Source organism: Delphinapterus leucas, chromosome 12 (assembly GCF_059928025.1).
Source record: "Delphinapterus leucas isolate spDelLeu-1000000601 "Yukka" chromosome 12, BTC_Dleu_Yukka2, whole genome shotgun sequence".
Taxonomy (NCBI): domain Eukaryota; kingdom Metazoa; phylum Chordata; class Mammalia; order Artiodactyla; family Monodontidae; genus Delphinapterus; species Delphinapterus leucas.
This window is the reverse complement of record NC_143140.1, coordinates 7,581,677-7,598,267: the sequence shown is the minus strand read 5'-3', so window position 1 is coordinate 7,598,267 and position 16,591 is coordinate 7,581,677. Positions and strand designations below refer to the sequence as shown.

General features: G+C 38.6%; 1 protein-coding gene across 10 annotated transcripts in view; it reads right to left on the bottom strand.

The window, feature by feature from the left end:
• The window catches only part of PHF3 (PHD finger protein 3), a 103,824-nt gene that overhangs the window by 50,461 nt on the left and 36,772 nt on the right, over nucleotides 1-16,591 (bottom strand). For 6 of the 10 annotated variants that reach the window (XM_022565525.3, XM_022565526.2, XM_022565523.3 and 3 more), the window contains one exon: nucleotides 44-205. The exons of 3 other annotated variants lie outside the window; for them this stretch is intronic. In XM_022565525.3, coding sequence (XP_022421233.2) covers nucleotides 44-205 — 162 coding nt within the window. Of the gene's footprint in view, nucleotides 1-43; nucleotides 206-1,101; nucleotides 1,293-16,591 lie in introns of those variants that run through there. One more of the 10 variants, XM_022565527.2, reaches the window with a different exon arrangement.

Below are 16,591 nucleotides of genomic sequence, written 5' to 3'. Positions count from 1 at the left end.
CCCTACACTTGATTTTCTAGCTAGTCCTCTCTGGAAGGATTACCTTGTGCCATTAAACGAGGTGATTTTCTTGGTGATCTCACTGAATTTTCTTCTACTTTGTCCCTCAAATTCCTGTTAGGTAAAATCAGTTCTTCTTCATCAATGGTATCATTGCCACTTTCTTTTACAACTCCTTCATCCATAATATCGTCAAGACCAACAACTAGAAAGAAAAACAAAACAAAATTTTTTGAAAATATTGGTGATGTTAAGTATTTAAAGGCAGTACAGAAAACACTGTGAAACAGTTTAATGTAATACCAAGTAGTCCTGAAAATCTAGGTCTATTCCTAAAATGTGATACTGCCACTACCAAGCACGCAGTTCAGTTTTACGAACTTCTACCGTACGAGGCAGCTAGTCAAAGAGAAGATCAGTTGTAATTCTTCTTGATTGACCTCCACTATCACTCACTGTCACCTATCATTCACTGTACCTTTGTGAACATAAGCAGCTATACCTGGATACTTAATTATCCCAGTTGGTTAAAGTAGTACAAAGAAGAGTAAATACCCTGAAAAGCTTATGATTCTAGGTTCATGCTAGAACCAAAAGATTCTAGTTCTAACTGTAATCTATTCCTTGAAGACTTTACGCTACATGTGTGAGAGTAACGGAGATATACTCTTAAGTTGTAGCAAGCACACACACACGCACACACACAGAAATAAAAAACATAATGTAACTTCCCCTCCCCCAAATGCTAGGGAAAATAGGTGTTTAAATAGAACTATACAATTAAATTACCTTCCCCTAGTCAAAAGAGAGATAGAGTCATTCATTTAACAGCAGGGGAGGGGGCATGGAAAAGGACTGGGGAACACTGTATTTATATTATCAACAGGCTTATTTCTGTATCTAACAGATGTCACTTAACCAGCTGACATACAGCAATTCTAAATGTGCAGTTGTATGAAATCTTGTAAAAAGAATGTGATTATTTAGATCATACGTCCTGGTTTCAAGTCTCTGCTAAAACATTTAAATAAAACCTGACTAAGTCCCTTAACCTCTCTAGTTTATCTCTTAAATGAGAATAACAATACCTGTCCTACCTACCTCACAGGGCTGTTGTGAGGATCAAGTGAGATGATGTATGAGAACTCACTTTGTAAACTTTAGAGCACTACACAAATGTTAGTTATTATCTTCATCCTAGGGGTTAGGAGGAACCTCAAGAAGTTATCTAGTCCTCATCTTTGTATCCAAGTAGAACTTCATTTAAGAGTTCAACAAGATAGTGGTCTATCCTAAAATTTAAAGAGAACAAAATTCTTTATAAATATACTTTCAAATGGTACAATCTTTTCGAAGAGCAATTTGACAACAATCACAAAACTGCTTATACACTTTGACCAATATATTATAAAGTATAGACGAGAGAATAAATTATGGAAAAAAAATTTCTGGCTAGAAAACATAGTGTGATCCTTGTTAGTAACAGACAAATGAAATGTCGTATAGGTACATTTAGACAAAAATGATTAGCAGGAAACAGATGAAAATTTTAACAATAGCTATTCTATAAAAGATAAGTATTCTTTTTTCCTATCTTGCACATTTCCTGCTATATGCATGGAATTACACTCAAAAACAGAGTCCATGCTTTTAATCACTACGCTATAGGCACTAAAAGCTTAGAGAAGAAGAATGTATCTTAGGAAAATTGATCAGGACTCATTTAAGATATAATTAGGGGAAACAGGTGGGGAGTTCGGTTAGCTGGCTACTCCACCATGATGGAATACTTATGCTGCCACACATTCACACACATTCTCAAAGAATTTTTAACATTAGATTAACAGTTCCACCACGCTCATTTTAAAAAGCGGAAGTCATGCATTATATGCATTACAAGTATGCAGAGACAGAAACGGATGGGGAAAGGCACCACTGTGTTATCAATGACCATCTAGCGGTTAGGTGGGGTAGAGAACTGGGGTTTTTTAAATCACTGTTATACTGTCTCTGTGTTTTCCACATTTTCTACAATAAACATGAGTTTTGTATTGTAATCAGGAGAGAAATAATTCAAAAAACAGTCCAGGAGAAAGGTAATTAAAATCTGATTGACAGTGTTCGTTGGCAGGGAGTAAAAAGGTGTGTTACGAATTTTAGGGCTATATTGCAAAGCAGAATCAACAGGATTCAGCAAAGCCAAATCCAAAGGTCAATTATTAGATTTTATCTTATTCCACTTCCTGGCAGCAGCTGACACAGCTGACCCCTCACCCCTTCCTGAATCCCTTCTCCTCACTTAACCTCTGAAATCACACGCTCCTCCCTCACAAGCTACTTCTGCTCAACACCCTTTATGGAGCTCTTCCTGCAGCGATCACACAGGACAGGACCTGAGGGCTCAGTACTCCCACCTACCCTTTATACGCACTCCACCCTCCCTAAATGATCCCACCCAGTCAATCTATACAAGCGTGACTCCCCAAAGTTACCTTCCGCAGCCCCAAGCTCACACTGGACCTCTGGAAGAGTGTAATTTGACCTGTCCACTAGGTTGTCTACCAGGTATCTCAAGGTTAACAAATAGAAAATAAACACTGATTCCACCCATTCCCCCTCCCCTCAGTAAAACTGTCCTAAGAGAGTCCCAGTAATGGAAACTCCATTCAACCAGCTCCTCTCTCCTCATATCCCACATCCAAGAGGTCTGCTCAAGCTGCTAGTTCTATCTACAGAACACACCACCCGCCTGATCACCTCCACAGCTCACATTCTACTCCACATCACCATCTTCTCCCACCAAAACTACTTTAAGTCTCCTAGTGTCCCACGTTCCTCTATGGCCACCTCCTACACACACATGCACACACACACACATACACTCATCACACACACAGTTTATTCTCCACACAGCCATAACTATATTTTAGAGTCTTCTAAAATATGAAGTTGTATCACGTTACCATTCTTCTGACAAGACCCTCCAAACCCTTACGAACACACTCAGATGTATGTTAAAATCCTAGCCAGGGTCTCCAGGGTCCTAAGAAGGGCTTCCCCCACCAAATTCCCTGACTTCTCTCCTACCACTGACTCACTGTGCTCCAGTCACACTGGTCTCTCCGGAACACCTCAGGGTCATTTCACTTGATCGTCCTCTGCCTGGAGCGCTCTCCTCCCAGACAGCCACATGGCTCACTCTCCCGCTTCGTTCAGGTTTCACTCAAAATCGACCTTCTCACAGAAACCTTTCCTGAGGATCTTATCCAAAACAGCATTCTCCCACCACTGCCTCCTGACCCTTAGCATATTTTATCCTTTAAAATGTGTTTCACTATCCAATGAAACATGTAATTTTCCACTAGAATGTAATCTCTACAATCCAGGGACTCTGTCTCTTATTCACCACTGAAACTCCAGAACCCAGAGTCATAGTGGCTACTCCAGAAACACTTGCTAAATAAAAGAATTAGGGGAAACAAGGGACCTGGAAAATTTAAACTTTGATGATCGAGAGAGAAATGTTTCAATTAACTGAAAGAGAGAAGTTAGAAAGAATAAATTTGAAAGTAAGGTAATGACTTAACTTTTTGAATGTTAGTGACATGAAAAAAAAGAGCAGGCAAAAGAAGTATCAAAGTTAACACACCATCACAAAAGAAGGGTAAGGAGAATTTCAGAGATCGGGAAGGTTAACTGCTACAGAGAGAACAAAGGAAGGAGAAAAATCCACTAATGTGAAACACAGAAGCAGAGGACCAGATGACAAGAGGTTAAAAAGTGAGTAAGTGAAGAATGACAACGGCAGTTTCTCTTTCATTTATTTTCAAGAAATTTAAGGGTAAAAGAAAATGAAGACCATCGGCTGAAGGAAGTTAAAGGGATGAAAGATGATTTTTCTGTGTAAGTAAAAGAAATGGGGGGCGGGGGGGTGGAGGAGGGGAGGTGGTAGAGTCCCCTCCACACTAAAGAGGGAGTGAGGGAAGGAGAAGGGCGAGAGAATGGGCAAAGAGGGAAGAGGACAGTGGGAACGGAGGAGGGAAAAAGCAAGAGATGTGAGCATCTTCCACTGCTGGAAATAACTCTGGGAGCTGAGGGATGCCTGAGGCCTCAGTAGCTTAAAACCTATTAAGTCAACAACCTACAATTAGAACACTTAAGACTGCATGTGAGATGCTTCTCAGAAGTGAGGTTTCCGAGAATGGCATCTTCTTTGTACTCCTGCAGCTCCTGGCAATGTTTCCTTCATCTCAAAAAGTCACCCTGACATTAAATCAAGCTTTAATACTGTCTCCAACATTTCCAGGGCTCTCAAGCAGAAGTAGGCCCCCAACAACCAAAGCAACTACTTAACCTAGCTGTGCCTCAAATTCTTCTATAAAATGGAGATCACGCTAGCAGTCAGAGGGGCGCTGTGATGATTAAATCAGTGTGTGTGAAGGGCTTGGAACAGAACCTGGCACTTAGAAAATGCTGACTTCTGTTCACAGTCTCCCCCATCATGGACCCCACCATCAACATTTATGTATTCTTTTTCCCTTACTTTTTTCCCTCAACTCCTCCCAGAACAAATCAACCATTAAAAAAACTACCTGAAATTTCTTTCTTCTAATCCATTTATTTGATTAAAGTAATTCAGAGTACAGAATGAATTATCTCTGGCAAAACCCTCCCAATTAGGTATTTACCTTTTAAATCGTTTAACTTCCACTTAGCTTAACTTTCGTAGCTTCCACTAAGAAAATGAACAGAAAGAAGTGAAGGAGAACCTGTGTTCTTTTCAAAACACTGCTTATTCTCAGGGACCTCCCACATCTGCCCCTCCCACTGCTACAGGCAAACTAAGATTCAGTATTTGATTTCCAGTTTTTAAAAAAGTGGCCAGTCCTACTCAACACATCCACTAAAAAGGGAATTTGGGTTTATCAAAAAAAAAAAAAAAAAGCAACGGCCTGAATTATGTAGGAGGCAAGCGTGATAATGTGGGAAAACAATATGTTTTTCCTCCCTCCCACATTTCAGAATTAGGTGTAATTCCCATTTTGAAATTCTGGCACAAAATCTGTAATCATACTCAGAATCTCCTTGAGCCTGAATTTAGATCACATTAAAACTCCTCCCATCCTCACCTACAAATGGCCCTCCTTAAATCTGCTGAGTCAGGCCTATGTGAAGCCCTCCTGACACAAATACTACTTTATTCAACTCCAGACTATTTAATTCACATCTATCTTCTTGAAGAGAGGAGGTAAATGAGATAGAAAGAATAAAACTGAAATATTTAAAGCTAAATTTATTGAATTTCTCAAAACTGGGATTAGTTTACATCACCTTATAACCATACAAAAGGGAGAACCATAGTACAGCAGGGACTCTTCACATTTGACATGGCTTAACTCACGCTGGCAGCGCAGAGGCCAAACCCAACCACTTCTAGGACACTTATCTCCTCTATTATGAAACGTGGCACTAAATGTCAGACTTGAGAAAAAACTAAAGAGCATGATCTCTTTCCATTGTCAGGACAATAAAGGTTAGGTGTGTACTTTACAGGGCCTGGACTTGAAGGAGAGTAAGAAGCCACACAGACACATCCCCGCAACAGAGTCCCCACGGCTTCCGCCTTGAACACCGCAGGAGACCACCACCCAGCCCCTCCTCGGCCTCCCTTCAGTGAGCGTTCTTTCCTTTATGGATGATTTACACATCCTTCCAAAAAGAGGCCAGTCAGATACACACCATCAAGTTGTGTTATATACAATTAGTCATTTGTGGGTGAATTTATCATTTTAGATATTATGTTTCTAAGTTGAACACCACAAATAATGTTACCTTTTTTCCCTCTTAAATTTCTTCTTTACAATAAACTTTAAAACACAGGTTTACTGAGTCAAAGAAGGCAAATTTATAGATTTTACCTTTTTTAATCTCATCACATGGCTTTCAATAAAGAGTATAAACAATTTACAGTGCAAAAAGCTTCACATTAAGAACTTACTAGCACTGAGTTTCAGATTTTTAAAAGAAACACGGTGACTAAAAAAGCTTGACATATATACCACCTTTCTGTATTTCTTTAGCTTTGCCTACTCGCCTACTCTCCTACTCAGGTCTTAATAAATGTGTTTCTCTCTCAATAATTTATATGAACTCTTCATATAATATCTGTGTTATCTATTTGATGCAAGTATTTTCCCTCTCTTACCTTATTTTAGTATTATCTGGTGTCAATTTTTTTCTTCAGAATGCTGCCTTCAGTTACTCCAACACTATTAAATTATCCATCCTTTCTGCTGAAATTTAACACATTCTAAAGCCTTATATTTAAACATGCACAAACATTTCAACTTTTGTCAAACTCAATTCATACTCTGGGAAAAAACTGATTAGTATTTCACAGAAAGGGGTTTTCTATCAAACAAATCTAAAAGAAAGACACTGGCTTAAACGGAGTTAAAACAGTTTCTTCACTGCAGATCTACAGAGCCTTCAATATGCTAAATAAAGGCATCTTATGAGGGAAAAAAACTGCACATGATGAAACTGTTTCCCAAGCCTTACATTCTCACACACACACCAATAAAACACACACCAAAATGCTAATGATGCTTATTTCAGAAAGGATTTTTCCCTTCTTCTTATTCACACTTTCTAATTCATCTCACATTAAAAATATTTTGTCAAAAAGAATTTTCCCCAAAAATGTGTAATACATGCGTGAATGCCTAGAAAAAGAAGCTGGAAAGGTTTTCCATGAGGAGGGAAGTAGTATCGTTGGTGCCACTTTTTAAAGCTTTCCTTTTTAAGGTATACATGCACATGGTTTTAAAGAGTTGTGTCTGGTTCTCAAAAAGACAACCCTCAGAATGGGAGAAAATACTGGCAAATGAAGCAACTGACAAAGGATTAATCTCCAAAATTTACAAGCAGCTCATGCAGCTCAAGATCAAAAAAACAAACAACCCAATCCAAAAATGGGCAGAAGACCTAAATAGACATTTCTCCAAAGAAGACATACAGATGGCCAACAAACACATGAAAGAATGCTCAACATCACTAATCATTAGAGAAATGTAAATCAAAACTACCATGAGGTTTCACCTCACACCAGTCAGAATGGCCATCATCAAAACATCTACAAACAATAAATCCTGGAGAGGGTGTGGAGAAAAGGGAACCCTCTTGCACTGTTGGTGGGAATGTAAATTGATACAGCCACTATGGAGAACAGTATGGAGGTTCCTTAGAAAACTAAAAATAGAACTACCACACGACCCAGCAATCCCACTACTGGGCATATACCCTGAGAAAACCATAGTTCAAAAAGAGACGTGTACCGGGCTTCCCTGGTGGCACAGTGGTTGAGAGTCCGCCTGCCGATGCAGGGGACACGGGTTCGTGCCCCGGTCCGGGAAGATCCCACACGCCACGGAGTGGCTGGGTCCGTGAGCCATGGCCGCTGAGCCTGCGTGTCCAGAGCCTGTGCTTCGCAACGGGAGAGGCCACAACAGTGAGAGGCCCGCGTACCGCAAAAAAAAAAAAAAGAGACGTGTACCACAATGTTCACTGCAGCACTGTTTACGATAGCCAGGACATGGAAGCAACCTAAGTGTCCATCGACAGATGAATGGATAAAGAAGATGTGGCACATATACATAATGGAATATTATTCAGCCATAAAAAGGAACGAAATTGAGTTACTTGTACTGAGGTGGATGGATCTAGAGTCTGTCATACAGAGTGAAGTCAGAAAGAGAAAAACAAATACCGTACGCTAACACATATATATATATATATGGAATATAAAAAAAAATGAAGAACCTAGGGACAGGACAGGAATAAAGACACAGACATAGAGAATGGACTTGAGGACACGGGGAGGGGGAAGCGTAAGCTGGGACAAAGTGAGAGAGTGGCATGGACACATATACACTACCAAATGTAAAATAGATAGCTAGTGGGAAGCAGCCGCATAGCACAGGGAGATCAGCTCAGTGCTTTGTGACCACCTAGAGGGGTGGGATAGGGAGGGTGGGAGGGAGGGAGATGCAAGAGGGAGGGGATATGGGAACATATGTATACATATAGCTGATTCACTTGTTATACAGCAGAAACTAACACAACATTGTAAAGCAATTATACTCCAATAAAGATGTTAAAAAAAGGTAATAAAAAAAAAATTAGAGCACACTGCCAAAAAAAAAGTTGTGCCTGGTTCTATGAAGTTTATTAAGAAAAACATTAATGCTCAGCACACACATCGCCCTCCACTTCCCCCACTGAACCTCAGTTACTTCACTGGGAAAATGCAGACATTACCACCCTTTGCTGAAAGGTTTCTGTGAAAATTGAATAAACTATTGCAGTTTCCTACACAGTGCATGACATGCAAACAATAAAATTGTAGCCATTATTACATCCTGGCAGATTTTTTCAAACAATTTTCTATAGCCCTAAGTGCCCTTCATTTGACCCCTTCCCAACTGTCAAAATAATTTCGCTTATTGCCAACATGACTCTATCAGGCTACTACAAGAGTGAGATGATAATCATTCCCTAAATTTTTAACATTTTAATTCCATTCTAAAACACCATAAGTTATGTACCTTTAAGGTAATTCCTTAAAAAATATTTATTGAGCTCCTACTATGTGTCGCACACTGGCCTAGATTATTCCATATACCAGTGATACAGAATTCTGAAGACAAATGACCTGGTTTCTTTTTTACATATATATATATATATATATATATATATATATATATATATACACACACACACACACACACACACACACAGTAAGAGGGTGGCATTTACACAGACTGAAATATAGTAAAGTTACACAGCAACCAAATGAACAGATTGACCTATTTCAATTCCAATTCAAACTGTAAAAAGAAAACAATGAGTGGGAACTGGGTAAATAACTGAACGCTGACTGCATATCTGGAAATATTAAAAACTATCTTTAATTGTTTTAGGCAGGATATTAGTGTTATTACTTTTTCTAAAATCAAGACTTCTTATATTTTAGAGATACATGCTGAAATATTTACAGATAAATAATATGATTTCTGGGCTATGCTTGAAAATAATCTTGGTTGGGGGGAGGTAAGGAGAAGTGAGTGGGGTACAAATGAAAAAAGACCAACTATTAACTGTATGAGTAACAGGTAGATGAGGGTCATTATACAAGTCTCGCTGCTTTGTTTGATGTTTTCCACAAAATAGAAAAATTTTTAAAAACTGTTCCCATGAAGCTTCATTTTAACGAGGGTGAGACAAATACATAAGATACGCGGCATGTTGGCTGATAAGCCATATGAACAAAAGGAAAGAGTAACAGGGAGTACAAGGAAGGGAACACAGGGTGGTCTGTAATTTTAAACCAAATGGCCAGGGAAAGCCAGGAGTACTGGTTCCAGCTGTCTCCTGCACAAGAGCTCCCAGGCCAAAAGAAAGGAGCTCGCTGTGCAGGCTCAAAGGAGTCTGGGGATGACAACGCTGAGGTGACTTCTCAGCCAAAGCTGAACAAGTTGGGGGAGTAGCTTGCTAGCTAGAAGGCACATCAAGTACCTAGACTCTGAGGCAGGCGGGTCTGTGAGGCCGGATTAGGGAAAAGGGGGAGAAGGGCAGATAAAAAGAGAGAGGTAAGGCAGCAAGCTAAAGTCATCCTTGCAGGCCACGAGGACTTCAGCTTTTTCCTTTGTGTGAAATGGAAAGTTACCAGAGTGCTGTGAACACAAGGGTGATAGGATCTAACTTTTAACAAGATTACTCTCGGTGCTCTTTTTAGAATAGATGGGAGAGAATCCTCAGGGGCAGAAGCAGGGAAGCCACTTCCAAACTAACGCAATAATCCAGATGAGAAATGGTAACCGCTAAAACCACAGCGGCAGTGGAGAAAGTGAGACGTACAAGTTGCCAGATTCTGGATGTATTCTGAAAATAATACCAACAGGATCTGCAGATCAACTGAATACAGAACGTGAAAGAGAGTACGTAAAGAATGACTTCAAAGTTTTCTGCTGAGCAACTCGAAAGAAGGTGCCATTTCTAGAGATGAGGGAGGCTGCAGGCGCAAGTGGTACAAGGGGGGCTAGGAGGTGGGGTACCAAGAATTCAGTGTTACGTCTACAAGCCCAGGACACCTGAGGTCACGAGAAGCTAGGAGAGAGGCCTGGAGCACACTGTTCCCCACAGCTTTCAGAAGGAACCAAACCTGCCGACACTGTGAACTTGGACTCTGGCCTCCGGACTGTGAGACAACACATTTCTGTTGTTAAGCTGGGGTGATTTGTTAGGGTGGCCCCAGGACACTGACACAGCACTGGTGTCCCTTTTATATTTTTTTAATTTTATTGAAGTATAGTTGCTTTAAAAAATAAAAAAAAAATAAAAATTCAGTGTTAGACCTTAAGCTTAAGATGCCCAAGAGACATCCAAAGAAGTAAACGCAGGGGTCTGGAGTGTATATATTTGGGAGCTGAATTATAAAGCGTTTTTTAAGTCATAAAATTGTATAATATCACCATAAAAGTGAGTAGAAATAGAGAAGATGCCTAAAATCTGAACCCTGAGATACTCCAGTACCTAGAGGTCAGGAAGATGAAGAGAAGAATCAGAAGAAACTGAGAGGAAGAAGACAGCAAGGTGAGAGAATAACCGCGAGTGGCGAACCAAAGATTGAACCTGGCAGAGTGACACTGCCTGCAACCCAGTGCAGCTGGTGAGAGCAAACTCAGAATTTGAAGGAGAGATATTGGGGATACAGAGCATTAAAATTTCTTCCAGGAGTTTTCTGTAAACAGAGCAAAAAGAGCAGGGCAAGACAAATACACTGATGAATAAATATAAAAGATGATGTGTGGTTAACACTGAAATTCAACTGTAAGGACTCTGACAGAGACTCTTTCAGACTTCTTTTCAATTCTATCAAGCACAGAAAAGAGTAGATAACACATCATGGTAACTACAAACCATATCCATGAAAAACAGAGAATAGAAACCTAATCAGAAAACATGAAAATCTAATTTCATAAATATCTATATCTAAATATCTGATTTCATAAATATCTCAATATGTACCTAAATATAGGATATAAGGGCAAAAAATGTACCTAAGTTTTTTTTAATTACCAGGCAATATTTATTATGAAATTAAGGAAAATATCAAAATGTACATGACAAATTTTCAGTTGAATTAGCTCCGTTCCATATTTCTAAAAACAAGCAGAGAGAGGAGGCACTTGGCCATCCACCAGCCAATTCTGGAAAACTTACAGTGACCAGGTAAACACCATTAATAAAAACTTGAGTGTTCAGGGGGTACTGTGGATTATTTAGTTGCTTAAGGATTTGCTTCTTGGTTGTTTAAATCCTTTTTTTTTATCTCTTAGGGTTTCTTCTCTCTGGTGGGATAGTATATGGGGAAATCGTTGTCTTACAGTTCACTTACACAGTCTACCAATTACAGACTCAACTTGGGTGAAAAACTGAACATGAATGTATTCCTATAAATACAACCCGAGTTGATACTACAGTTGACCCTTGAATAACATGCGCTTGAACTGTGGGGGTCCACTTACACACAGATTTTTTTCCATAGTTAATACTCAGCATCACATGATCCACTGTTGGCTGAATCTGCGGACGTGAAACGGCAGATATGGTGGAACTGTGGACAGGAAGGAACCTCTGATATGGAAGGCAGACTGTAAGTTATACTCGGATTTTTGACTGCGCTGAGGGCCGGCATCCCTAACTCCACACTGCTCAAGGCTCAACTGTATTTATTAACACCGGATTAATTTAATCTGACAAAAGGACTGACTAATCAACACTTAAATTAATGTATACTTTTCATTTGCTATTTCTCTACTGGGAGTATACTTCCCTTACCCAGGAATCCAGGATCTTCAAAGGGCTGGCCACTACATGGGTCTAAACATGTTGCTACTCTTGTGTCACCTCCACACATAGACTTGCCCTGTTCAGCCCAACTCAAGTAGATGGTCTTGGCCACCAAACAACCAACAAGACAGTCTTTATCACCTTACATTCTACTTGGAAGCTCCAGGAGGACAGGGACTTTGTCTCAAACACAACTGTATCCTCCAGCATTGGCATATGATGGGTACGCAACAAATGTTTGTTAAATGAACAAACACTGCCAACCACTTTTCACCAAAGCAAATCATTATACCTCACAACTGTGGAATCATGCGGTAAGCTGCTGACGCCTGCAATGCTATTTAATGAGAATGTTACCATAAAACAGGAATTGGTTGAAAAAAATGTGACTAACCCTCTTACAATATGGATCTTAACCATTATTTATTGAGTTTCACATTGCAATGAACCAGATCCCAACTAGGCACTTTGTTTCATAACATTTGTTTGCTTTCACCCAAACAAGGCCAAGCAAAAAGTTCTTAGAGGATTACATATTTTTCAGTAGGTAAGACTGAAACAATTAACAATCTTAATCTTAAGCCCAGGACAAGACTTTTAATGATATTATACACAACATTAAATAGAATATAAACTCCACGAGGGCAGGAATTTGCCATTGCTTTCTGATATATCTGTAACTCCTATAACAGCAGCTGGAAATTACAGTGAGTGTTCAGTCCTAAGCACAGCTTGGATGAAAAATGCGTGGATGTATACAAAAATTCAAGGTTCCCCAATTTTTATCTCAAGAGATTAGAACCACGCTGTTAAACTGGACTCCAATCAGGAAGTTACCATTAGTAAACAAAAGAAACAGAATAACAAACCTCTACTCCATATCACAGTAGTGTTGAGTGATCCCTTGCAGAACTCAGAGTAAGAATGCTAATAGTTTTTAAAAACCACAGATTAGAAGGAAATATCCCAACATGAAACAACCAAACAGAAAAGCTACCCGCTCAGAAAGATACAATTAGTAATGCATCAGAACTAAAGCCTCTTTACAACAGATAAAAGTCTCTACCTAAAAGGAACTTTGATCAAGTACATTAAATAGAGATTGAAAACATAACCTTAATTGTATCTAAAAGAATAAAATACCTAGCAATAAATTTAACAAAGGAGGTGAATGATCTGTACAATGAAAACTTTAAGACATTGATGAAAGAAACTGAAGACACAAGTAACTGGAAGATATTCCATGTTCATGGATTGGAAGAATTAATGTTGTTAAAATATCTAACATACCCAAAGCAACCTGCAGATTCAATGCAGTCCCTAACAAAATTCCAATAGATTTTTCACAGAAATAGAACAAACAATCCTGAAATTTGTATGGAACTGCAAGAGACCCTGAATAGCCAAAGCAATCTTAAGAAAGAAGAACAAAGTTGGAGGCATCACACTCCCTGGTTTCAAACTATACTACAAAGCGATAACCATCAAAACAGACACACTGACCAAAGGAACAGAATAGAGAGCCCAGAGACAAATCCACGCATATATGGTCATTAATTTATGACAACAGAGCCAAGAATATACAATCAGGGTAGTCTCTTTAATAAATGGTGTTGGGAAAACTGGATAACTACATGTAAAAGAATGAAACTAGGGCTTCCTTGGTGGCACAGTGTTTGAGAGTCCACCTGCCAATAATTCAGGGGACACAGGTTTGAGCCCTGGTCTGAGAAGATCCCACATGCCGCAGAGCAACTGGGCCCATGTGCCACAACTGCTGAGCCTGCGCTCTGGAGCCCACACGCCACAACTGCGGAGCCCACGTGGCACAGCTGCTGAGACCCGCACGCCTAGAGCCCGTGCTCCACAGCGGCAGAGGCCACCGCAATGAGAGGCCCGCACACTGCAGCAAGGAGTGGCCACTGCTCACCGCAACTGGAGAGAGCCCACACACAGCAATGAAGACCCAACACAGCCAAAAATTAATTAATTAATTAAAAGAAAAAAAATGAAACTAGACCACCATCTTACACCATACACAAAAATCAACACAAAATGAATTAAAGACATGAACATAAGACACGAAACCATAAAACTCCTAGAAGAAAACATAAAGAGTAAGCTCCTTGATATTGGTTTTGGCAATAATTTTTTGGATTTGACACCAAAAGCAAAGGCAACAAAAGCAAAAATAAACAAGTGTGACTACCTCAAACTAAAAAGTTTCTGCACAACAAAGGAAACTATCAACAAAATTAAAAGGCAACCTACAGAACTGGAGGAAACATTTGCATATTATGTAGCTAATATGAGGTTAATTATAGAAAATATATAAAAACTCACACAACTCAACAGCAAGAAAACAAACAATCCAATTAAAAAATGGGCGAGGAATCTAACAGACATTTTTCCAAAGAAGACATACAAATAAATGGCCAACAAGTATATGAAAAGGTGCTCAACAATCCCTAATCATCCAGAAATGCAAATCAAAACCACAATGAAATATCACCTCATGCCTGTCAGAATGGTTATCTTCAAAAAAACAAGAGAAACAAGTGCTGGCAAGGATGTGGAGAAAGAGAGCCCTTGCACACTGCTGGAAGGAATGTAAATTGCTGTAATCGGTATGGAAAACAGTATGGAAGTTCCTCAAAATATTAAAAATAGAACTACCATACAATCCAGCAATTTCACTCCTGGGTGTATATCCAAAGGAGATGAAAACAGGATATTGGAAAGATACCTGCACTCCCATGTTCACTGCAGCATTAGTTACAACAGTCAAGATAAGCAAACAACCTAGTCCATCACTGGCTGACTAGATAAAGATGCGGTATATATAAATGGAATACTACTGTCATGAGAAAGAAAAAATCCTGCCATTTGGGATTACATGGATGGACCCTGAGGGCATTATGGTAAGTGAAATAATCCAGACAAAGAAAGAAACAAATACTACATGGCTATCACTTATATGTGGAATCTAAAAAAAAAGTCAAACTTAGAGAAAAAGAGAGTAAAAAGGTAGTTTACAGGGGGAAATAAGGAGAGGTTGAGGTTGGTAAAAGCTTACAAACTTGCAGCTTTAAAATGAATAAGGTCTGAGGAGCTAATGTAAAAACATGGTGACTATAGTTGACACCATTGTACTGTATAACTGAAATTTGCAACAAGAATAGAACTTAAACGTTCTTACTACACACATACACAAAGATAAATATATGAGATGAGGGATATATTAATTAACTAGATGGGGGGAATCCATTCACAATGTATATCAAATCACCATGATATATACTTTAAATATCGTATAACTTTATATGTCACTTATAACGCAAAACTGAAAATTTTTAAAAATTGACAGAAAAAGCATCAACTCTGCAATAAATTTAGAACACATAAGAGAATTGTAAGAACTTGGAGAATACAAGAAGAGAATTCTAATAAACAAACATACTGGATAAACTTTGAATATACCTAGGTAAGAGCCTTAATGAGTAAAAAATGGATTAATATTTTATGTATTTAGCCTTTATCAACTATATATAGCAAAATGTATCTTGTTCCATTTCACAATGTAGGCTTAGAAGTCAGTAAATACTTTCTGTTATCTTTAATAGTCTCTCTGGGTTCCTATGAGCAGTAATGGACCAGGTGATCCCTTACCAAGTTCATTTTAGTTAACATTTTAATTCTAGAGCCCTTTCTAACGAAAATAAAGTAAATAGCAGCCCTCAGAGAAAAACTAATTTAATAAAATTTATTTCCGCCATGTGTTACACATGCACACACCATAATTCAAAAGCATGTACAACGTTAATTTTATTTCACGTTTTTCTAATTATCTCAGTTTCCTGGCCTCTCAATTAGATGGATGGAATTATATCAGATGTTTGAGAAAGATACACTATTAGGTCTAAAGATATTATTATTAAAAAGAGAAATAAACCATTTAAAAAAATTTTTCCAAGTGTATTTGTCTCAGGTCCAATTAATGTAGGGACCAAAAGCCCTAATACTAAAACAGTACCTAAGGATATCACTAATAATGAATAATAATTTATTTCCTAAGATAATTCAATCAACAGTTAAAAGTTAAATTATGTTCATTATATTGTTTTTAAAAAGAGCTTTCTAAATTAATATATTTTAGAAAATGACCCATCCAAAATGGTTTTAAAACTATGTGTTCCTTGGAAAATTTTTTTATATGAAGTAACTATTTTCCTAAAATATCACATGAATATTTCCATATTAAAGACAACACTGCTTGTCCATTAGTCAAGGTCATTTGTTTGACAATTTTCCTGTGACCAGTGTGTTATCACACTTGATTTAAAGCACTTCTATCAATATTAAACCTTAAACCCAGAAAAAAATTTTCTACCAAACCAATCAACAGATCAGCTACCAAACTGACATCAGATGTACTTTTTGTGAAGTTGCATATCAGGAAATCTTTCATAAAGAAACTGTACAGGTGACCCTTGAACAACTCAGGGGTTAGGGGTGGCGGCCTTCCATGCAGTCGAAAATCCATGCATAACTTATGGTCAGCCACCCACCATTCTGCATGAGCGAGTCGTGTAGCACTACAGTATTTACTATGGAAAAAAAAATCCATTTGTAAATGGACCCCCATACTTCAAACCCGTGCTGTTCAAGAGTCAACTGT